A 24,989-nucleotide genomic window follows, 5' to 3' on the forward strand; every position below is an offset into this window, starting at 1 on the left:
GAAGATCAAAGATTTTAGGGGCCTAAACACAACATGAAAAAAAACTAGGTATAAAGGGAAGGCTTCACCCAGTCTAGGCAACTCACTCCCACAGCCACTATCAGCCATGTTTGCTCTTATATAAAACTCCAGGCAGCACAAGGGTATTGTAACAGAATGTTTTTCTATTCATACACTTTGTAAAGCGTTGCCACTGGGTTTCCGAGCAATTGTAATGGGAGGAGTCAGGAGAGCAAATACACATTATGCAACATTACAGAATGGTTAATTAAGAAGAAAGTAGAGGGAGGGAGAAACAAATTACCAAAATCTGCATTATTTTGGGATGTCGCAATGCCAAATTACTATGATCAAGTGCCAAGCTCTTGCAGAGGCAGGTCAGAACTCTCTTCCTGCTCACAGACACAAGCATCCCCATGTCAGGGTGCCCATCCTGGTGATTTTACGTGTGCCCGGTTGCCACTAGACTGGCTCTCGTAGGTCCGTTCAGCTAGATTTTTAGCTCCTGCAGGGTGGCTATGAAGGGAACATTCAAAGCATTATATATGACAAAATGTACCGAATCACTTGACAACCAATCTCTCAGATGTCACGTACACCAAGGTAGCCTGCTGCAAATTTCATATCCACCAAGACAAGACCCTTAAGGTCAGCTATCTCCAGCTCAGAATTTGGGACCCACTGCTTGCAGCCAGGCAGGAGAGAGAGCAGTCCATGAGGCTCTGTGCTTACATGGTGAAAGGTGCACTGTGCATGTCAGTGTAACATTTATGCTGAAATATTCACTGCCTGCACAAAAGGCCAGCCAATAAGAGAGAGATGAAGGGCTTAAAAATGCTAAGAAACCCAGAAAAGCTAAGAGAGGCAAGAAAGATAAGACAACTTTAACATACTAAATATATTTATTCCTTCAGAAACACTGCAAAATATGGCCAGTCTTGACCTACAAGCAGTTATGAAACCTAAAGTCCCAGGCATATTACATGCCAGCATGCAATAGGGAGAACAGTAAAGACAGGGCCAATATAGGCCAAAGAGATTTCCTCAGGAGATTAGGAAATATATTTTGGAGGAAATGAAGCCCAACATGCTTTTCCCTTAGCAGAGCAAATCAACAACATGAATTTAAGTGAGCTGGGACCTAAATTTCCATGAAGTGTCCCCTTCTCAGCATCTTTCCTCAGTAGATTTCTCCATCCTCATTCTCTGCACTGCACTTCCTGACCTAAGTCATCCAAAGGCACTAGAGACAGAGGCAAGCTGTTTTTCTGCTCCTGCCTTTTGTAGGCCAAGCTGTTCTCTTCTTGATCATCTGAGGGGAGGAGAAGAGAAGGGGAGCACTCAAGGTGGCCTCCTACCCCCATCATTAGTAGAAGTTGGTTCAGCGACTGCTGGTTGGGCAGTGGGAAGGACCTAGAGCCAAAATGCTCCAATAGGAGCTGTCTGTCCATCTCCCTTTCGCAGGATTCATGCTCCAGAAACTGCCAGTGGAGCATTAATTACGTTGTGCCACTTGCCGCGCCTCTGCACAGTCCTGGAGGTCCTCTAAGCAAGTTCATGCTCCTCTTAGCCAGGGCTCTCATTTCAACCCAAAAGTCTTGCCAGTATCTTCAGTGAGGTAACCAATGACAGAGTAGCATCCGGTCCACTCTTGATTGGGTTGATGTCCCCACTCAGATGTGTCTGAGGAGGGAAAACACATACACAAAAAAACCATGTACTTGTCCTAGGATTTGGACAAACACAGTACAGTGCTTGATTTTCAGATGCAACCTAGAAAGATTCTGGTCCTGGGGAATTTTACTACCTGGTTACCTAGGCTAGGTTCATTCTTTTGAGTCTGTTCCTTGGGAAGAAGGACTATTTGGAGGGCTACCAGAACAGTAGAGCAGAGTAACTAAGGATAATAGCCCTTGCACATGAGAGAGAAGACAGGATTAGTCCAGGCAAACAAAGCAGTTCCACAGATTGCAGAAGGGTTGTGCTGGAAATTAGCATGTGAGAAAGAAAAGTAAGCGCTAGTTTGTCTCTACTGTATAAGAATTAATCTGTCATTCATGTGTTTCATTTGCATTTACTTCCATTTATGATCTTAGTAGAACATAGATGAAGAACTTGATGATTCAAGTCTGGAATCTGAAATGATTATTTAAGACCAGCAGTGACATGCTAGACATTTTTGCAATAGAGAAATTTTCTGTCACTATTGCCTGGAGAGAACCAGGAGTGGGTTGATGGACTATCAGGAATGACATTTTCAATATGGGCTGCCCAAACAACTCTAGAAACAACTAGAGTTCCTTAGCATTAGAAATATGCCTATATCATGATCCTGATTCATGATTCCACACTTAATGAACAGTAAATAGAGTGGTCCACTAGAACTTTAGGGAGCTCTGAGAAAGACTGCTGGAATGACACCTCTAACCTTTTCCTGCAATATTGTGCTAATACTGTCTTGGTGCAAATGGTCTGCTTTGTATAGTGAAATTACCTGTCTGTAATTACCTGCCCTGGATATGACACAGAAGGTATATTTGGAGGTGGGGCTGGTGTCCCTGGCTCTGAAAGACTGGATAATCACAATTTTTGCAAAACTACATGCTATACCTTTCTTTGTGAGCAAATTGTCCAGGAATGGGCTAACCCACCAGAACTGTGAATAGACATTTTCTGGAGTTGTTCAAGTGATTTTGAGTCCATGATTAGAAAAAGATGCAAAGAGAGAATCTCAGCAACAGAGGCAGATAGGCGGCAAAATCAAAAAGACCATATCTCATTTGCATAAACAATATTCATGCAACTATTTTTAATGAAATCCGACGCTATGTTTGCTCTCCAAAAGCATATGATACCAGTTTGAAACAGCCATTGCAGCTGGCTCGCCTGCCAGCTGATGAACAAAGAACAGGAGTTGGGAAGTAGGGGAAGCCCACAATTAAATACAGAAATCAGGAACAGATACTAAGAGCTTCAGTGTTTCCAAGACATGCGCACATTCCCTAACAGGGTAATCAGGACTGGCTCAGATATAAGATGTCTTCTTACTAGGCAGAATTCTAGCTGGTTATGATTGTTTCAGCTAACTAATCAGAGCAAGTCCCTTATATGTGGCTAGTGAAGATCTTCTAGTTCTCTATCAAAGCCCCAAGCAGGATGAGGGAGGGGAGGTGGAATGATGTAGTAATGCTGAAAGAAGGGGACTGCTGACCAATCAGCGGTTCCATGACCTGCATTCTCTCTTGTCCTTGGCTGCCAAAGCTAACCATCTCAAACGGTTTGTATCTCCTAAGTATGCTCCTAACCTCTTCCCCACCAACATTTTAGACTGTCACCCACCCCAAAAACTAACATCACAAAAACATACTCACCAGAGCTCTGCACCTTGGCTGTGACAAAAGTCTGGGCGGTCCCAGAGCATACTGTTGGGTAGCTGAACTTCTGCAGATAGTCACCAGCCCGTAATTCTTAAGGAGCATTGGGTCTAGCTGGAAGGAAGGCCCTTCCTTGGCAGACCTGGCATCTGGAGCAACCACAGCCATAGAGGCCTGGCTCTAGAGCACCTCCTTCAATTTTGTTACAGCAGCCTCAGTCCTGGAAAAGGACATGGCATACTACTAAATGCTCAGGGCCCCTTCTGCCACAGGTTTCATTTAAGTTCTCATGAAAAAGTATGGCATGGTAAGCTGTTCCAGAAAGTCAGATGCAGTCCTGGATTTTGAGACGGGCTGTTTTGGAGTCTTAGAAATGTAAATGGGTGGTTTCAACAATGCCCTGAAGTGTCTAGATAAGATCACATCCCAGCAGATGGTCCCATAATACAGCTTATCAAAAGCAAACCTGCATTGCCATTGAAGTGTGTTTTTCCAGTTTTTGACCACCAGAAAGCAAAGAGCTATTGCACAGCCCACTGCGTGAAGCATTTTGCAGGAGAACATTGAGTGTGAGATGGGATGTTTTACAAATGAAACACAGGTGAGACACGCGAGACCACAACAGCTGCTGGAACACCCTGGTAGGACTGAAAGAAGGCTTGTTCAAGCCAGGTGAAAGTAGCAGCATGAATCCTGCTTAAAGGGGTAGAACTTGAGTACAACCCAACATCCTCACACACCCTAGTCCAAGCTTCTCCAGAAAGGTCCAAAATCATTCCAGAAGAAGCTACAGAGTAATCATATACATGAGTAAGCACTGATAATTGGATAGCTAGGGCTTTGTGTATCCTGTTGGATGCAAGCTAACATGACAGTAATGAAGCCAGAATCACCTTTAAGCAGTCCCATCTTTCTTCACTGGCAGTATAAGAAAGCTGAGTCCCTTACTTTCATGCTCTGAGTAACTATGCCAGGGCCAGGCATCTAATTTTTTAGATGTTGCAATGCCTAACATTGACAGTCTTAGTAGAACCTCCAAGAGAACAAGACATGCAGCACGCTTAAGCCAATGCCAGAGACAGTGAGCACCTTTCAAATATTAAAATTATTTTCAACTCACTTGCTCTTCCTGCTGGGAAATTCCGGGGAGCTCGGACTAGATGATCCATCAGATTTCAGGTCAAAGAACATTCCTGGACTGTCCAACACCTTCTGTATCCTCTCTGCAGTGTCCCTGCTGGGATGCAACGAAAATCAGCTATACCCCAGGGTGAGAGTTCACTATCTATTCTAACACTTCCTTATAAGTCACATTACAAAGCCATATCTCTTCGGCAGGGGAAGGGGAAGCAAATACAGCTGTGTTGAACAGGGGAGACTCCTTAGATGTGACCTGTTGAGCGCAGTATGTTAGAACTGGCCAACTTCATGCTTCTTTTGAATTAATATAAAAGCCTAAATTAATTTCAGTATTTTTATTTAATTCTTCAGCTTGTTCTCCCATCTACCCCATTTCATTGGTCATGAGAAGCTTTATGATTGCAGCGCTAATATATTTATTGCATAAAGAAAAAGGGATTTCCTGATTAACTGAAGTCAGCAAACTTTCCATTCCAGGATGGTTACAATACTTTTATGTGAACTGGTACTTGCCAAGATACTTCTGAAGAAAGCCATCTGTGTGAGTAACTGAACAGTGGGTTGTGTTTAATTAAGGGCTAGAAAACTCCCACTTCTCACCTCAGTTTTTATTTTCATGATATGTGGCTTCAGTGGTACAGTTTACAGAGTTCCTTCTCTGCTCTTCTGGCCAGTTGATCCTACCCCCCACATCACAGTTCATCACCTTCCCACTTGTGCTAATATAACTGCTTGTAGGACTGAAAATGATCCTGATAAAAAACAGTCCGGAAAATAAAAAACCCTGCAACTTCCACAACATAGGCCAGGAACAAACAGGATGGACCGAGATTTGGGTCAGCTCTGTCACCAAAGCCTACATATAATTAAACTACAACTTCAGGATGAAGTCACACATGACACGGTGAGCAAACAAAAAGCCTGCTCCAGCCTTCTCTGCTCTTGCCTAGTGTACTTTCCATCAGTCCTGGTACTCATCAGACTTCTCCATGAGACAATTAATGCAGTGAAAAAAAATTGATACTTTTTCTGTTACATTAATAATCTGAATGAGTTCCATGGAGGGTACAACAGCATCTGAGCCATCACAAGGAATGGGACGGGATTATGTAGTTAAAGAGATACCATGAGAGAGAAAGTATGATATCTGCTTTTCAGTGGCAGTGAATTGTTAAATCAGATCAGCTGCTAGTGAAATTGCACCTTCAAGAATCACTCAAAATGTCTTCCAGAAAACACAAGATAAGGATCACCATTCCTCTTATATAAGGTTAAAAATAAGCAGAAAAGCTAAATAAACCCTATAGCTTTCCAATTACCTCCTAGCAAAGAGCAGGAGAAAGAAAAAAAAAGAAAATAAGTCTTGTTTTTTTCTCCTTGTTGTAGGAAGCTTTTACAAATTTTTGAAAGGGTTAGAGAATAATGTAGTATACAAAGTAATGGACTGAGTGGTATTGCTGTATAAGGTGCAAAACTAAGATAAATGATGAGGAACTGTGCCTATTGTGTTGGCTTGGATTGTTAAAGAGAAGTTATCTCAGAATATTTTATTTTTCTCAAAAAAAGTTTTAACCTATTTTTATTCAAATAAGAACATAGGTATCTCATTAAGGAAAGGTCCAACAGAATAAAGGAAGAGAAGGTAAAATGTAATAAGCAAAAATTCTTCCTGTTGTGAAATCATTGGTTTCTACATTAAAGATGGCTTTTCCCCTTTTAAGCCATTTCTTGGAATTCTTGGAACTGGGAAAACTGTATACTAAGCACAGAGCACTCTCACGGCTTTTGAGACTCTGTATACGCTCAAAAAGGGTGTTATGTAACTAAATATGAGAGGCAAATTTATTTATTTAACCAAATAATCTCTGGTGTCCAGTAGACAATTTTTGAACGCTTGTAATTCAGTCAAATACACCTAATTACACCTCGAACCTGTATGTTATCCCTTAAGGACAATTACTTCTTGAATCATCTGAACTCTTAAATGTTAGTCATTTTGAGTTAAAACTTTAAAAAAAGAAAAATCCTCTTTTCTTCCAAAGATCATGACTTTTGCCTATTTAAATTTTTTAGCAAGAACACAAACAAATAAACAAGCACCCTTTCCTTCCCCAAATAAAAGCCTTTCTCGAGGACCAGGAGTCTTGGATCATATGGCAGGTTAAGAGTGTTTATAAGTGATCTTACTACATTCCTCCACCCATCTCCTACTTTCTTCCTTAAATACTATTCTCCCCATTTCCAAATGTCCTTTCTCATTCTTTTTCTTTCCATGATTTGTCCATTTATCCATTAGCTGATAGGCCTTTTTCCCATTCCAGCCATTTCCATTCAGTTCTCATTCCTATCGATTCCCTTTCTGTCCTCCTTACACGAGCTTTTCTATCTCCCTTTTAGCATCTCCTCCTGTCTTTTCTCTCTGCCTCACTTGCCCATGGCTCATACCTCTTTTCCTCCTGTATGTTCTCAATGCCAATGGCACTACTTCGTCGCCCATGGAAGCGGCTGGCTCGAGTGCGTGATGGGCTTCTACCAGGCAAGGCAAAAGACTAGAAAAAAGGAAAGTGTGACGGAAAATAGCAAGAGGAACTAGACAGGAAAAAACTTTGAAGAACTCGAAAAGCGCGCGAGAGAGTTTGCTATGTGGATCCCAGATCCTCTCCTTTACTCTGGTATGCTATAGCACTGCCCAGCTCCATCAGTGCAAGAAAGAATACTTTCTGTCATGAGAAAGAGAAGCAAAAGTGTACAGAGATGGAAAGAGAATGAGACACAGAGATATAGAAACTAAGGCAGAAAAAGATACACAGTCAGTATGCAGAGAAAGGGGCTCAGGAAGAGAGGTATCCCCATATGAAGAGGGAAGAAGAGGTAGCATCAGAAAGAGGCAGAGAAAACTAGAAGTTAAAGGAGAGAAGGAGGCAGCAAGTCCATGTCATTACTATTCTGTGGCTTTGTCGTGTTGACATAAAGAATGCACACAACTGAGTAAACTGTCACCAAGAAACTCCCACACTGAAAAGCTTACTCAGAGATGCTCTTTTGAGTCTGCCTATACTGACATCACTAGGGCAGAGACCACAGTCAACTGGATGTAATTTAGCCAAGGTGACCATATTTTCAATATCAGAAATATGGATACTTTCCTGGAAAATATTTGTCATGGATTTATCATGTCCACACTGATTACATATCTTTAGTATCTCTATTGAACAAGAAAGACTTTGCCAGTACCCATAATTACTCACTTTTTTTTCCTCACCCCAAACTCTATTCATTCTGCTATTTGTTGCCAACCTGCAAATTCCATTTACAGCAAAATAATGTCTTGAATAAACATTGCGCAGTTGTTTATATTACAGAAAAAAGTTCTGACTGGTGAAATTGAAAAATTAAACAGTTCTAGTATCCTGACATTCTCAGCTCTTGTCACTAGACAAATACAGTACCATTCCGGTCAAACCACAGTGCGTGTGTTTTTTTAAGTTACGACAGCCTGTAGGATCTAATCCAGGACAGTAGAGAGAGATGTATGATGTAAAGTCACGTTTGCCTTTCTTTTCACAGTCTGCATCAATTTCAGCTCTAGTTCACGGATGAACTGGGGCTGGAGACAGGCACAGACAAAACAGATAAGATTGCAATACACGCTGTCTAAAACCACTTGTGAAATGGAATGATACAACTAAAAGAAGTTCACAGAAGGAAAAACTAATCGGGAAAGAGAAATAAAATGTATGGGTGGGTCACAAAGATATGCTGGGTCCTTTCTTACAGTCCACCCTAATACCTTACCGCAGCAATGGCCTTAGGGCCCTCGGCGACACTCTGGCTGAGGGCAAGACCAGCTGTAGTTGGGCGACTGGGCAGGGTAGCTGGCTGCTGTTTTCTCATGGATATCCCCATGGTATCCAGGCTCTGGCTGCGGCCTCTGATCACCCGCTGAACAAAAGGGAGGCAGGGAAACAGACAAGCACAGATACACATATAGACATGCACACAGTAGGGCAGTATGAAAAACACCACAGAGAGGGTGGAAAGCTGGGACAGACCAACACCAGTACCACAGGAATCCTAACTCCTAGAAGGCAGCATCCTAGATATTACCCATTTTTGGTCCTGGCTGATTCCTGAACCTCACTGCCAGGTAAGAACTCTTCCCAAGTATATTCTTTGCTTTCACCTCCCTTGTCCTGTTGCAACAAATAAAGATTCCCTACCAGTATCACAACTTTCTGGATAAGACAGCATCATCTGGAACAGTGCTGCCCAGTACAGGTTACAAAACAGAAAATCAAACTCCTATTCAAGAGTGTACGGTTCAGTCTTGCACAAACTTGAGTGCTAGTCCCAAGGAGAAAGCAGAACTACCAAAATCTGCAGTATTCGAAAAAGCCATTTTCTGAGTTTACTCAGTCTTCTCCAGCCTGCTACAAAGGCCATCTGTATACAATGACATGCAGATCACAGCATCTGCCAGAAGTCAGAAAAGCATATTTTGGGATGATTAATGAAAGACATGAAATGGGTATGAAATTCCTGGTTAGCAGCAAAGGCGAGGTACAAAACATTGTACATAAATAAATAAACAATAAATAAACAGAAATAAATGTACACCTCACCAAAGCATCACTAAGACTATGCAGATATGTGAATGCACTAATTCCACAGTCCTTAGCAAATTTAACCAGCCCACCAGACAAAGCATGAGGAGGTCAGCGAAATAATGCTATTTACAATAAGACATTCTGTCCAGACAGATAACATATTACATAAAAGAAGCGGTGAGAGAGAAGTGGGAAGGGGAAGTAGTCAGGCAACTCATGTAAGATCCTTCCTATAAAATCAGTTCAAAATTCATTTGCCTGTTTGTGCATAAACTCTGCTTTCTCACATCACCTTGCACTTGTAAAAGTAGGTTCTGTCACCTAATCCTGATTTTTAAAAAAAAGTGCTCTAAGCTGAACAATGGAAAACTAACTCTGGCTTTTAGAAGGAAAGCAAATAGTCACACTTTTCTAGACATTACACTCCTGTGTGTTAGAAGTAATCATCAGATGTGATTCTTGTAACTCCTAGTCATAATGAAAATGAACTGGAAGAGATCTGCTGCTTCCTACTAGTCACTATTACATCCACTCTCTTTTTCATATATCAGTGAGTGAAACCCCATCCGATACAAGATACCAGCATGAAGCATAAAGAGTTTTACTCCTTAGGGACAGTATGGGATGCCATACTGGACCAAGCTGTAGCTCTTCAGAAAAGAGAACAGGAATGGGAAAAATGTCTTTTCTTGAGGGATATGGTAAAGAACATTGAAGATGCTCTAAAGAAAGGCTGCTGTAGGGAAAGATGTATTTTCTGTCTCACTCTAAGGACAGCTGGTCAGCAGGGTCAATATTCCTTGAAGGCACACACTGTGAGCTTGAGCTGAGTGTGAGCAGCTGGCTAAGGAACTGCCACAATCCACCATGGCTCACCTTGAAATTCTCAAAGAAACCCCCGCTGCCATTCTCCATCTTGTCATCCTCCCCTACGGGCAAGCCCATCATACTACGGCTGCGAAGCTGCAGCTCCTCAAAAAGGCTCTCCAAGAGGGCGCTCCGGGTTCTCTCCTGCACCAACAGTGGAAATAAAAAAACAGCTATTGTTTGGGGGTGGTTTCGGGGTTTTTTTGCTGTTTTCCCAATGTCTCATCTTCCTTTTAAAAAAAAGCAATTAATTTAGACAATATGAAGTAGTTTCATTTTTGTAGTTATAGTAATACCCAGCCCTTTAAAAACCCTCTCTAATGAAGACACCTTTACAATGCATAAAGGCCATCAGTACTTTTTTACAGATGGGGAGACTGAGGCACAGGTTAAGGGCAAACAGTTTTTTCCAGGTTGTCCAAAAGGCAAGCAGCCAAGTCTGGAAGAAAATTTCGGTATCTTCAACCAAAATCAATGGTATCAGTACTCTCCCTCTAACAGCACTGACTCTCACACTAATACAGAATTTCCTCCAGCAATATGTATGCATCATATTCCCATTCTTATTTGAGGATTAAATCTTTACATTAGAATGTACCTGTTCATATCATGCCTGCTGTAAAATAAGCATTACATGGCTGAGCACAATTACATTTAATCTTCCTTTTTCCAGTAATTCAGAAGAAGAAAGTAAAAAGTTATACTCTACGTTCTTAAATCTGGCAGTAACACAGCCTTATCACTTTTAATACGAGCGAACAGATAATAAACCTACCTCTAATTTAGCAAATTTTTCTGATCGGTAGCAGCTATACTCAGCGTTGATGAGCTTGGCCAGGAGGAATTCACGAAACTCCGCACTCTACAAGAAAGAATGAAAACTAGACTAGAGATGAAGACTGCAGTACAGATACCAGATGTGAAGAGCTCTGCTACCACTCTTTAGACCTCCAAAGTCATCTAGCCAGACTGAAAACACTGACTCAGAATAAAAGTAATAAAAAATAAATATTTATATATAAAATATATAAAAACATGTAAAAACAAACTAAAATATATATAAAAATAATAATATTTAAAAATATAAAAGTAAATAGATATATATGATAAAAATACATCCCCCTGACATCTAACACTGAACCAGAGACACAAACCTTTCTAAATACGGCTGGATTTGGAAGAGAGGGCCCAAAGAAGGGGACATCATCTCGGGCTGTGACTGAAACCTGAAAAAATGAAAAAAAAAGAATCAGGGTCATAACGTAAGTGAGACTTTCAAAGCCTCCTACAGCAAGAACTGGAAAGTACTTTGTCTTAGTCAAGAAATATTGTCCCTTTATGATTCTAAAAGACAACATCTCAAATTAGAAGAAGAGAACCAAAAAGCAAAGTAAAAAAGGCCATGGCTGAGGGGGAAGGAGCAGCACAGCTCAAGGCAGAAAAGAAGAAACAGAATGCTAAAAGGAACAAATTTAGATAAAAAAAAGAATAAAACCAGAAAATAAATAAAAGGTAGGAAGGCCTCCAAAGGAGAATTCACAAACAATAGCTTTCTATTGGAAACCAAAGTCCTGTTTGTTTGCTGGGGATGATGAGAGGAGCAGAGGGATGGTTAGCACATTCCACCCTATGCATCCTAAACGAGTATTCCTCCAGCTGCAAGTGCTAGTAACGCAGACAGTCAGAGTGTGAATACCGTCAGAAGAAAAAGAAGAAAAACAGAACCTTCACTTGTACTGTGTGCAGATATGAAAACATCAGATAAAATAAAATGCATCATCTCGTGCATGACTTTTCTGTGAAAACCTTGCTGTTCTGCAAAAAGATTTCAATCTACTATGGTACTTCTAACCCCCCCGAATCATTTACATATTTGACAAAGCTAATGCAATCAGAAATACAGTATAATACAGTATAATATCCACTGTAGATATCCACAAGATATCTAATATGCTAATATCCATTTTCTGTTCCTGGCCTCAGTGAATGGATGTGCTGACTTAGCTCCCAAGAATTCAGTTAGCTAGATGTGCACAGTAATAGCAACAAAACTCAGTCAAGCTAATTAAGTTAACCAGTATATTTACAACAAAAAAGTAGATACTTCTTTTCAGTCTGCAAGCTTTACCTCCACTAGAAGAAGCTTCTGTCACTGCAGTTGTACTGATCTTTTTTTTTTTTTTTTTTTTTTCTTTTTCTTTTGACAGAGACTCCTCAGTGGAGATACACTCTATGCTGAGCGGAGTAGTCCTGTACAGTGACACCATCTCTCTGAACCAGATACACTAAGAAGACAAAAGCACTTTCCCCGTAAGAGATGAAGGGATCAGTTTTTTGTTTTTTTTTCCCATATACTCCTACCTGACACACTCATGTCAAAAAGAACCCCTGTAATGCAGTCCTGGACACCACCAATGGTGTAGCTAGCACTCTAAGTCCAGTGTGTATCCTATCTAGATTTCTGTTATCCTATCTAGATTTCTGTATAGTATCACTTACACACAGAGTATATCTTTAAGTATATGCAGCTATGTTACCCAAAATATAGAGCACTTGGAGCATTTCACAGTTATAATTTTATCTTTCTGTTTGAGATGAAGCAATACCATTCTTTGCCATTTCATACAACAGGGAACAGTGTCAGAGCAATTTAACAGAGACTGCCTCAAAATAACACTGGAAATGTTCCAGAGCCAGCAGCATGGGTTTAACAGAGGAAAGAAGGAAAGAAGCCTTTGACTTAATTCAAATTTCTCACATTGTAGGCCAGCTCCCCTAATTACAAGGCCTCCATCTCTCTCCCAATAGATATCCACCAGTTAAAATCCTGTACCACATTTTCTGATTGCAAAAACTGATTCAAAATAATAAATACTAGGAATATTTAAATATAACTGTTAAGCACTAAAGCTTAAATACATGGAAAAGATGGGTAGGAAAAAAATCTTCTCAAACTGAAATCTCATATATACTAGAATGTTCTCAAGGCAGAATTAGTTAAAATCCCCTGGGAAAAGCTTTTAGACAAAACTCTGCATTGGCCCCATGGTCATGGCTGGGATCTTTTTTTTTTTTATAAAATGATAGAGGAAACCCTATTACAAAAACAATGCCTTTGCAGACAGACAAAGAGGGGAGCAATAGTAGGAAGGGATAAAGTAAAGGACAAGCTTCCCCAGCTCTTACTCTTTTAATGAAAAAATCCATTGCACCCTACAAAATGGACAGTAAGGGGAGAAGTGAAACCTCATGCCCCTGATCATGATGGTGCTATTACATTGCTATAGACCAGGCTGCCAGTAGCACAGGGAACACATGAAACTGGCTGTTCTACCCCCAGCACCCTATTTGGTGGGAGATGTGATGGGATCCTGTTCTAAATTTGATATGCTTGGCATTCCATAGATCTGAAAGGCTGAAGGACTCCTTATTCCTTATCATCGCCAAATCAGAAATCCCACATAATATAAGACATAGGACTTTACTGCATTTCCTGCTTAGAGTCCAATCACTGTACTTGAACTAGGGTTTTTTTTAAGAAAGTATCCCATCTTGACTAAAATGTTTCTACAATGGAAAATCCACGATAAAATGAAGCTTCTAAACTTTCTGCTGTCTCAGGATGGTTGAAAGCTGAATATAAAGTTATATAGACATTCATACAGTATCCTGTGACAGAGAAAAAGCTATGGAAAGGGGCTGCAGAGAGGGAACTTGTGTTCCATTAGGGCTCCCTTCCAGTGGGGATCCTTAACAGGTAGCACACCTGTGCCAGATGGGCAGGTTACATGAGCTAGTTAGTTCCATAGATCAGGTCAACCAGCTGTATCTGCCATGTGCAGTCTCAAGACAGGAAAACTCTCAGCACTGTGCTGTACAGCATGTACAGTAATGAAGTGAAGACTGTGAAGACTGTCACAAAGTGTCTCTCAGGGTCAACTTCACAAGTCTCACTGAAAATATAAAATACAAGCAAGACATATTCCCCCAAAGCTGGATCATTTGCTCCTCATGCTCTTTGAAATAAACACAAAATTTTAATCTGAATTTATCTGACTTCAATTCCCAAGCCTTAAGCTTTTGAAATTTGTCAGCTACTTTGAAAAACATACAAGTACATTCTAGTTTCACATATAGATATTTACGGACTGATAAAATCATTTTTCGACCTTCTCTATGCTAGGCAGTAAGCAGTCCTGAATTCCTTTCAGGAAAATACTTGTGTTCCAGAATTTTAATCATTCTCAGCCTCATCTCTTAGCCTTCTTCAGCTTACCAATATCTTTATGAAATTCGAACACTCATCAAACATGAACACAAAGTAAATAGTAGCAATCACTCAAAACAGAGGACCCCTGCAAACTTAGAGAATACAGAAAATAGCAGGAAGGAGATTCCTGGTCAGAGATCAAAGGGCAAGTGAGGGGGAAGGAGAGTTTCTGGCAGCCACTGGATTGTTATGTTTATTGATAATAGATTTAATTTCACTGATAATGTTCACTTTCACTGATAACATTGGTAACGTTGACTGACAGAGGAAGCAAAGCTGTTGGGATGACAGTTGGTTGAACTTATACCTCCCCCAAAGGCTCAAGAACAGGTTTCCACTTCAAGGATCAGTATCACTAAGTCACCACTATTGGCTCCATTTACCTTGTAGAGAGTCTCCCCACTGGTGCTGTGAGCAAGCTGAATTACCACATAAGCATGTAAGAAATTAGAAGCAATCATATCAGGAACAAAAGGTGTGTTTTCATCCTGGAAAATGATGGCTACAATGTCATTCCCAATGTGACGCTTCCGCTGAAGCTGGAGAGAAAAAAATAATAAAAGAGGGATGCAGAGGAAACAGAGCAGAACAATAAGACAGGGCTTCCCTCCTCAATCTGTCTAGTACCTCCAACCTACCTCCTCAATCAAAACCCTCATCACTACTTTTACCACTACTCCAGCTATAATTCCCCACATTTAAGCAGTTAGGCATTCTCCCCCTACCTAGCCCCTCATCAAATACCCCTCTCATCCACCCTGTTGAATTCCTCAGCTCTCCTTACAATACCTGCTGGGAATCTCCCTCAGTGAAGGGCAGTTTTGTAGACACATGAAACATGATCTCCTTGCCCCGGAAATTTGTATAGACCGATTCAGTGCCGGTTTGACCCCTAGCGACATCCAAGCCTCCCCGGAACCTGAATAAATCAATACCATGTGGTAGGTTGGGCAGGATAGAGGTGAGAGAGATAAGGATGTGGAGAGAAGAAAGAAGATATCAGTAACACTAGCTCGTATATCAACATTATCAAAGGTAATTTTTAAGAAATCAGTGACAGAGGGGCACCACATCTTCCCAAAACAAATGAATTGACTGAAGCTGCACAATGTTTCTGCTGATGAACTCCCTTGCTTACTAAAAACAACAAAGCTAAACCAGGGATCCTTAGAGAAACTCATTTCTTTGGCATTCCCCTGAAAAACAAAATCCGTATTTGAGAAATAAAGAGAGTATAGATTGCCACACAGAAACAGACCAAAACTGTCCACTGGCATTGTGAAACATATTCACAAAATCAAAATAAAATTATTCTTTGCTGATGCTGAGGGACAGACTGAAATCCTACCAGACCTGTAAATGAAAACTGCCAGCAGAGAGGATGGTAGACAAAAGCATCTGGACTCCTACACCTACGTTGGGATTCCCAGAACACAGCACTCTGATGAAAGCAGAGCTTTAATAGAGTTGTTCATTCAAAGATGAAGCCTCATAAGCTATGTTCCCTAACTCATCCTGACTTTCAAACTGTGCTGGTTACACACCCACGAAAATCTTGCAGCTGAATCCTGTCACCAAGGAAATCCAGGAACTCCAGGAAGCCCAGACTCTCTTCTATGTTACTGAAGACTTCTTCTTCAGTTGTCTTCAAAAGGAAAGGAAAAGTGATAAAGAGCATAAAGAGTACAAAGAACAGGCAATGAGACTGTTTCTACACAGTCTCAGCAGCTTTGAGATCCTGCACAAAGAAAACAAATCAAGCAACACAAGGCAAGCTTGAACCTTTCTCTTTAAGGAGCCTGTATTTTCCACAAGGATAGTACAGACCTTGCTATCCCCTTTAAGTTCAGAGAACTGACTCTGTATTTTGCCTCAAGTATCTTGGGATTGGAAGTAAAGAGGGAGCTTACCTGTCCAGGTTTCTGGTAGATGACCCCAAATTTGAAGTTATTGCTTATGACATGTTCATCAAATGCCACAATAAGTTGTGAAGCCTGAGGGAATGAAAGGCGGAAAAATACAAATTATCAATGAATCTCATCAGCCAGCCCTTGATGGTAAAGGGCCATACAGACATAACAGTACATTATACCTTGGGATAGAGGACAGGAAAGAATCGTTCAACATTCACATCCTCACACAGTAGCTGCCGAGAGAGAGAGAGAGGGAGAGAGAAGTGTGATCAAAGTGTGCTCTTGTTTGCTGCAGTCGTAAGAGTGGGGACGTTGTTTAATAATTATTTGAAGGAGTCCTTTCAGGAGAAAATTCTATGGTAAAATTAGAAGAAGAGACGAGAAGAGACACTAAATAGAACTGTTAAAGGGAAGTATATGTCAGTACTGGTGGAGAATAGTGGAAAAGAGGGAAATGGGAGGACAGAGGCGTGAAAATAACTTGAAGGATAAGGGTTGAAAGAGGCAAAGAGAGACTCATGGTGTAAGAGCGAACAGGCAAGCATGGATCTCACCTTTGCCATTTGGACAGCATTGGGAAACTCATTCAGACAGGAAATGGGGATGAGATCATGCCTGGTGCCAGTTCGAGTCCTGACACAAAAAACAAAAAAGAGGTTAGAGCAAATGCTGAGGGAGACATAAGCAACTCTGGCTCTTTAAAGAAACAGCACCTATTCCTTCAGATCTATCCTTAAAGCAATTAATTCTAGAGAATTAATTTTAAATCTGGTACTTAAAATCACTGAAAAGGGGAAGTATTTATGCTTCTTGCTCATCGCTCATTGTTGGGGAGGAAGAGAAGACAAAACAAATGCTTAGTCTGTTGCTCTTTTGCCTTTGTGCTTTAATGCACATTTTGCACTTTTTTTCTATTTGTAGAAATCTGAATGTTGAAATATGATTCAGGGACACAGTATTATGATGGATACACAAGACCACACAATGAGGGTTTAAAGGACTGCTAAAAGGTCTGTTAGATACAGCCTAGGTAGGTAAACATGTGAAAACTGATGTATGGGGAAGCAGAAACTGGTGTAGCACTGTCCCAGAAAGCAGATGGAGAAAAGTTTCCTATCTCTCTCCCTATATTAAAGGAGAGATGTTTTTCTAGGGAAGAAGTATTTGGCTGCCACAGTCATCTTCCACCTATATGAACAAGCTATTGGGAAGGGGGTTGCATATAATAGGATATCTTAATAAAGTAATTAATACCTTTCTGTTTTTCACCAGACTCTTTCTATATAAGTTTTCCAGGCTCAAACTTTCCCTGGCACAGCTCACAGATAGGCTGTCTGTGGGGTTTTTTTGTCTGTTTCTTTTTGATTTTTTTCAGATTATTGCTCTGCCTGGCACTCTTCTCTATCTAAAATGGAGGAAAAACATCAGTGATTCTCTTGCAGCTGATTTCTGTGCAACCCCAAGTTTTCTGCCAATCCTGGATGAGAGATTCAGTTGCTGTAAGTAGCATATTGCCTACTGGAAGTGCATCCAGCCAACAGTGTGCTGAAAAGCTTTTCTGCAACGTGCTTATCACCTACACAAGACCATCTCTGCTCTCCCTCTAGTTTATTCAGCAGCTTTCTCTGGGTAATGGCCCTCTTTGGAACCCCCAAAGGTTGAGGGTGTGACCCCCCCGCCAAGGTTATGGTATTTTGTAGGCTGTCTTGGAAAGCTAATGAATGTTCTAGCTCACTTTCAGGTGAGCCTCAGTCTCGAGTACAAAGTTAGGCCTGAGATAGGCTGCCCTCTACCAGGGAATGCATCTTCTCCTCCTACAGAGTACTCATAGGTCTCTAAGTAAACAGAATGAAGATAAAAAGTTTCTTTTTGAGGGAAGAGTAGATATTTTTCTCACAGAAACTCTGAAGATATGCCTGAAAACACTACTTCAGCTTCCTGAAGGAAACTGCTGAGAGAAGCTCAGAAGGGAAGGCAAGAAAAGAAAGCTTAAAGGTTTCTTTGCAGTCGTCCCTAGGATAAAGACATCAACTCATGAAATTCACACTCATATCTATGGGAAGGGGAGTTCCTGGTAGGATGAAAGACACAGCACAGTACCATACACTTCAACAACAGGCATCGTTACCTCAGCAACAAGCGTAGGTTTTCCTGTTTCTCAATCTGTTCATATTTCACAGAAAGTACCAGGTAGCCCAAGGACGTGTCACTGGAGTAAAAGTTCTGGTGCTCCTGAAAACAGGAAGTCAAAGCACATTGTTCCCAACATGATTCCCAGGGAAGTTTACCAGATTTTTTGCATACAAACGATCACTCAAGTTTAGTTTATTTTTTTCTTTAACTAGCAACGGCATGCTTGAGGACATCTATACAGTCTCACAGTCACCTTGGCAATCAATACATAAGTACATGATGCAAAGTTCACCCCCTGTCAGTTCAGTTCCTTCTCAGCCGTAGACTATTAGAAGGGCTCCTCAGAAGGAAGCAGGATAACATTCAACAACACATTTTGAAGAACTCCAGTGTCTTGTAAATAGCTTTTCTTCTTAAATTTGAGGGACTGTCCCTCACATCTATTCACAGTCTGTATTACTAAGCAGTGATCTCCAGCACATTCACGTGGTCATGGAAATTTTCTATATGAACAGTACTGGCAGGATAATTACATAAAATGCAACATCACTTATGGTTGATTTCTAAGAGCGCCCACATCTTGGGAAGGATACAGCCAGAGCTCCAGGAAGTTGATTTGCGGATGGAGACTGTTCTCGGCAGTGCCTTGAACTTCAGTGTTATGTGTCTCCAATAAACAGAGCCACTCTGCCTTTTCAGTCAAACAATGAGCCGTGATGCAAACACCCTAGACAGTCTCTGTGTGAAAGTAGCTGTGGCCATAGATCTCTCCAAGGTATACAGTCACAGGGGCCTACAATAGCCTGGTTATCTCAACAGATATAGCCTTTTCACATCAAGCATGAAGGGAAACCTCAAGCAGAAAGAGAACACTCCATGAGTGGAACCATCCAGAAAGATTCAGATCTCTCTCATCTTCCTAGCAGAAGTAATTACCACTTTATGGACAGTTGATGAATGGAGTTGGCTGCTATATAAACTGACTGAACAAAGAGGAGAGAATGAACTATTCTGCTTTCAGCAAATAGTCCAGAGTTATTGGGACTGATGTATGAGCAGAAGAAACAGACCACTTGAGAATGTCATGCAGGGGACGCGATCCTCTTTGGATTAGATTAGATTAGTATCTTAATCTGTTGCTGCTAATGACAACACTTGTTTCAAGGAGCATTAGTACATTCCAATTTTTATCTTCCAATCCAGGAAACAGAATAGAATGAAACCGGTATTGTACTTCTGAGTTAGCAATGACAAGATATGCAGGTAAGAGTCCTTCTCAGCAAAGAAAAGAAAAAAAAGTCCTGCAACCAAAGAAACAAGTAGAATCCTGAAAGCAAAATCATCTCAGCTGCACTACAACAGGCAGAATTATCAGTGCTTTTTTTATGCCTTGGAACCATGAAAATCAGAAGAAAGCCATATTGCAATCTGCTGACCATGCAATCAGGAATGCATCCACAGAGATCCTCAGCACAGAACAGAAAAACACAGCTTTCTTTTGGTATCTTTTGCAGAGAAGTCTTGGGATGTTCCAAATCCCAGCTCATACACCTCAAGAGAACCAGCTGCATTTCCCACTTGTGGTTCTTCTAGAAAAAGAAATCCTGTCCACTCACTGAGATGTTAACAACTCCCAAGAGATAAGCTGCATACAGCTTAATGGGGAACTTGATTCCCAAATTCCACTAGTCAACTATTTCATAGAGAAGAATACCAAATGCCATCTTGTTTGCTGATATATTTCCTAGTGGTAGTGTTGCCTATCATCTGTTGACTTGAAAAGTATAATCGTATAATCAAAATAGTCTGCATATATCTCATAGTGCTTAGATTTTGTTCTGATGCACACCAGTAGTTTTATGCTGTATGGCTGTAGGAATGAGCTCCCCAGCCTAGACAGACAGTGTTTGTCATGGTCAAATTACATGTAGGAGAGAAATAAAACACCATTCCCCTGCAAATATTGAATGAGTTGTTCTGCCATCTGAATAAGTCATCTCAAATCCAGGAGAGTCATCTGCAACCTAAGATGACGACCAGGAAAGCTGCCGTCTGTAACCAGGATCACAAGACACAGAGGAAGCATCATAGGAAGCATTACATAAATGCATGCTTGCACTTGACATAGAAGTGGTATGCATTAGTGCAGTAAGCTGAGCGTCCAGTTGCACAGTCAGAACTTGCATGATCTAGAATCTGCTCTGTGAAAGGAATACTCTAGACACAACTAATTAATAGTAAGGACTGAATGGGAGTAAAGTGTGTCATTTGATCAAAAAAAGTTGCTGTGCAGCAGGCGGACATTAGTCTTCTAACAGTTTGTTCCTTAGCCTTTTGCCTAGAAAATACAGTAGGTCTGTTCTGTCTCACGTGTCTTGCAGCCTCCCCTAGCTTATTGGTGAAATCTCAGACGTGGAAAAATCTAAACAAATTTTTGTATTAGTAGTACTTCTGGCCTGTTGTGAAACAAAGATAGGACTAGTGAAATGCTCTGATATCTACATGGAAGTAGGCATCTTGAAGTCAAGGAAATAAAAAAATCTCTGCTTTGGAAAAAAAAAAAAAAAGGAATAACTAAGACTTCAGCCACTACCCTGAACTTGGATGTGAAGGTGAAGCTATTGAACATTTTTAAGAATTAGAGATATCATCTTCCTCCTTCCTCTTTGATATAGGAAAAAAGACACCAAGATCTTCCCTGCTACTGACTTACAGGGAAAAAGTTGTTTGGCTCCAGTGCTAGGATAGTCTATCTTCTGCTAAAGCAGACTCAAGAAGCGGGTACTGAAAAAGACAAGGTGTAAGTACAGAGCAGCAAACAGGCAAACTGACCCTAGCTGCAGCATCCAAATCACAGAAGTCCAGTGTGATCTGTCACACAAGTCAATGGTAGTGACTGAACCTCTCTCTACAGGGGAAGAACAGCTGAAAGCAAAGGAAGCCATAAAGGCAGAGAAGATGGTTTCTTTCTCCTGAGCATGACCTCAGGCATACTATGGTGTATTTCTCCTGAGCATGACTTCAGGGATATTAATAAATATTTGCGATGTGGACAACAATCAGATGCAGTAGTCAGAGTGACCAAGGGTAGAAAGCTAAAGCAGCTGAGGAATACATAAATGCAAGGAGCAAAACAAGAGCATGCTCAATGACCAGGTTAAAGTCTGACACCAAAGAAGCCCATAAATCAAAGCCATCCATATGCTAAGGTAGATGCCAAAGACAGGCTTCATCACAAAAAGGTGGAAAAAAGCAAATAAAAGTCTAGAAGGCAGAAAAAAATCAACAGGAGCCAAAGTCTGAAGTTAGCTGCAGCTGAAAGTCACACTGAGCTGCAAAGACCAGAAAAAAGAATGCCTTTCAATGAGACTTCAGAGCCCAATCCCAGCAGGTCTGACTTACTGGGATCTTAGTTGCTGTGGAAACTGGACTATATCAGCTCTGCAGCTGGCCGCAGCCAGACAGAGCTGCTGCGTAAAGGGGTGCAATCTTTATCAGGGGAACAGACACCAGAATTAATGGAGGTCTTAAAACTGAATTTTTGTCACCTTTTAAGCTACTCTGGCTGCCTAGGTTTATCCTGAGTGTAAGCCTGAGTTATAAACTGAGATCTGTGTAATTGTAAGTATGAACAAAACTATAATTTCCTCCTTATGACTTTTTTTTCCTCCTATGATCTTCTACCTCTGTGAAAACACATAGCGAGCAGAAGGCAGACTCAGAGTCCTTCAATATACAACAGCATTCATCTCTTTCTGTGTTAAACAGAGATGAACTATCAAAAGGCTACATAGTTTATATGGAAGATTGCAACTCAATGGTGACAAGATACCCTGAAGCCAAGATGACAGTGGTGGTCAGAGTAATAGAAACAGTTTCTGCAACTTCTAAGGTAGTTTGAAACAGAGTTCTAGATGTCAAACGGATCTCTATCAAAAGCAACTAGATATCTTTCACGAGGCCAAGGACAACAATTAAGAGAAGAGGTCAGGAGTGCTGACATTTTACTTGTGAAGTTAATAAAGTTATTAAGGTATCGGCTGTATTCTTAGCTGCTTATTTTTGTTGATGAAATAGAATTATTTGACTACTCAGTAGCAGCAATTGCACCAGAGATGAACAAACCAGTCAAAAGTAGGAGTCTTCCCCTTGGAACCTGGTAAGTTTCATCACTTCCTTTGGCAATAGGAGCATATGAAGCCAGAGAACATCAAAAGACCTTTGTAGGATTCAAAATGGGTTCATCAGCCCATTCTCTTCCTTCAAGATAATTAAAAACAAGAAAATAATAACTTAGAAAAAATAACTAAGAAAATAAACTTGGGAAAAACTGGTAACCTCTGGTCACCTGGCAGGTGACCAAATGACTACATGATGATGAACAGGAAGACAAATATACCTGAGCCTCCAAACATATCAACAGTGACAGATACCTCATGAACTTATAGTACTGGTTAGGCAGCATCATTATTCCAGCAAGCTGTCTTGCTGGAAGAGTGTAAAGTATAAGAGTCGTTTGCCAGTCAAATGACAACAAGGACCTAGAAACTAATGTCATTGCTGGCAACTGCAGAACACAGAAACACTAAGGCAGGGCTGGTGCCAAAATAACACCCGATAAGGCTGTCTCCGTTCAGGCCTTTCCTGCATCTCTCCTTAGAGAAAACTGAAAAAAAAAGAATCTTGGGCTGATGTCAGCTTGTTATGACAGGAAAATAATAACAGACTCCTAAATGCACGCATTTGCATACCAGAAAAAAATGATCCTAAATATGATAGGACCTGTTGTCTTGGTAAATCAGAGAACATGTTTACTGAAAGCATAAACTTGCAGTGATGAAATGAAATTACAGAAACCTTAAAATAACAAAGGATACCATTAAAATTATACCTATTTAATAAAAATACACTTTGAGTGCTTCAGCATTATCAAATAGTTTCCACCTTTTTCCTCCCAGGTTAAGCTAGAATTTCCCACTAATACCTTAAGATAGGGTTTCTTGCCATTATTTTATTGGTCACTTTTAATGTGAATCAGTTCCCCAATACAGTTCACAGTACTGCAGCATTACTTTAACTAGCACAAAGAAGGCACAGCGTAATGGAGATATACATGACCATTTGTAAAGGTAAGCCAGGAATTTCTTCCCACATCAGCAGTGCCAGCTTAAAGTGTTTATGAAATTGCACCCTAAGATTCTTCTACTGGCATTTCCAATGTGTACCATTACTAAAGCTTTTCTGACTTCAGGCTACTTCTCTATTATAGCCTTCTGAAGACAACTTATGCAGCTACTGTTTTCCATAGTATAACACACACAAACTGTTATAGTCTTCCTCCTACAGGCAAAATGAATCTTACTGTGTAATCATCATAAACCCAAACATAGACCATGAATCAGAGGAAAGGAACTGAGTAATGGCTTATATGTCTTAGCACATTTTTTTCCATTGTTTTTTAGGATCTGCGGTAAGGTGTTCTGTAAAAAGGGTCAAAAGAATTGTCCGGGTTTGAGTGAATTAGAATATGTGTACCCACAACAAAAATATACATATAGACTGTTGTTTTAATTTTGCAATACCAGCCATACTCTCATCTCTCCAGTCACTTAAAGGATATTATCTAAACAACTGGTTGTGCCTCTCCCATTATATCATGCTTATGGACTCTTTCTCAGACTAAGGAATGGCCACAGTTATTCAGAACATGCAAGAGCTCTTTTTTACCTTGCTGAAATAGCCTTCCCCAGTTTTCAGCAAGAAGAGAACCCAGGTCATACAGCATCAAAATCACTGGTCCCTCCAACTTTAAACTAAAGAAGTAATTTCCTTGTGGAAAAGCTGTGACCTCTTTCCTTACCTAAGCCTTTAAGCCAAGCATACTGCCACATTTACATAAAGAGCCTCCATAGTCCAAGCCCGTTCCAGTGAGCGTTTGTAACCCTTCATACCCACAACATCTGGTAGAGTTTTCTGTGATGGAGACAGGAGTCCTGCTCACTTTGTTCTTTTGTGGCACAGGCTTGCTCACTGACTTGCATGTTTAATGAGACATAGATACATATTCATTTCAATTAAGATTAACACCACTTCCTGCCAAAAAGCTCGGTCTACTTCTTTTCAGTTTCTAGTACTTCTCAAGTGAAAATACTGCCATTTCTTTCCTATACACAGATGCTGTGTGATATTCTTCTCTACAAACACTGAGTGAAAAACTGCCTTCTGTTCAGAGCTATAGAACACTCATTAATAATGACTTGGTCATTTCCTCATAGAATAGGCAAAAGTCACCCTTAGCATGGTGAGTTTCATTTCTGTTTACTTCAGTGGACATTCAGTGTAGTGCATGTTGCACAGTGCCTTAACCTCTGTAATGTTAAGAGCATTCCATTTGCAATTCTGTAATTTGCCTTTCACATTTACCTCTGTAACCTTCCACCTAAGCTGCTGTGGCAGGGTTTTTCCAAAGTTACTGCGGTTACCCTTGTTCCTGTGCTTCTGTTTTTATATTGCTGTGCTCATGCCTTGCACCCGCAAGTTTTCAGTTTAAACTAGACGGAAAACAAGACTTACTGAATAACAAAGTAATTTACATGGCCAGTAAGCATTACCCAGAACTATGCGTGCACAAAGCTACCAGTCAGCATTCAACGCTTGCTCTCAATCAAAATGTACGCCAATTAGC

General features: G+C 40.6%; 1 protein-coding gene across 17 annotated transcripts in view; it reads right to left on the reverse strand.

The window, feature by feature from the left end:
- Window positions 1–24,989, reverse strand: part of LOC104150735 (rap1 GTPase-activating protein 1) — a 69,561-nt gene that overhangs the window by 8,757 nt on the left and 35,815 nt on the right. For 11 of the 17 annotated variants that reach the window (XM_068956453.1, XM_068956472.1, XM_068956463.1 and 8 more), the window contains 13 exons: window positions 18,300–18,403; window positions 16,726–16,804; window positions 16,351–16,404; window positions 16,169–16,252; window positions 15,803–15,903; window positions 15,048–15,177; window positions 14,642–14,797; window positions 11,143–11,214; window positions 10,764–10,850; window positions 9,998–10,132; window positions 8,310–8,456; window positions 6,960–7,063; window positions 4,495–4,611 (listed from right to left, as the gene is read on the reverse strand). In XM_068956453.1, the coding sequence (XP_068812554.1) occupies window positions 4,495–4,611; window positions 6,960–7,063; window positions 8,310–8,456; window positions 9,998–10,132; window positions 10,764–10,850; window positions 11,143–11,214; window positions 14,642–14,797; window positions 15,048–15,177; window positions 15,803–15,903; window positions 16,169–16,252; window positions 16,351–16,404; window positions 16,726–16,804; window positions 18,300–18,403 (1,370 nt within the window). Of the gene's footprint in view, window positions 1–883; window positions 1,684–4,494; window positions 4,612–6,959; window positions 7,064–8,309; window positions 8,457–9,997; window positions 10,133–10,763; window positions 10,851–11,142; window positions 11,215–14,641; window positions 14,798–15,047; window positions 15,178–15,802; window positions 15,904–16,168; window positions 16,253–16,350; window positions 16,405–16,725; window positions 16,805–18,299; window positions 18,404–24,989 lie in introns of those variants that run through there. The other 6 variants (XM_068956474.1, XM_068956470.1, XM_068956473.1 and 3 more) reach the window with 2 other exon arrangements.

This window comes from Struthio camelus, chromosome 1 (genome assembly GCF_040807025.1).
Source record: "Struthio camelus isolate bStrCam1 chromosome 1, bStrCam1.hap1, whole genome shotgun sequence".
In the NCBI taxonomy this organism is placed as follows: Eukaryota; Metazoa; Chordata; class Aves; order Struthioniformes; family Struthionidae; genus Struthio; species Struthio camelus.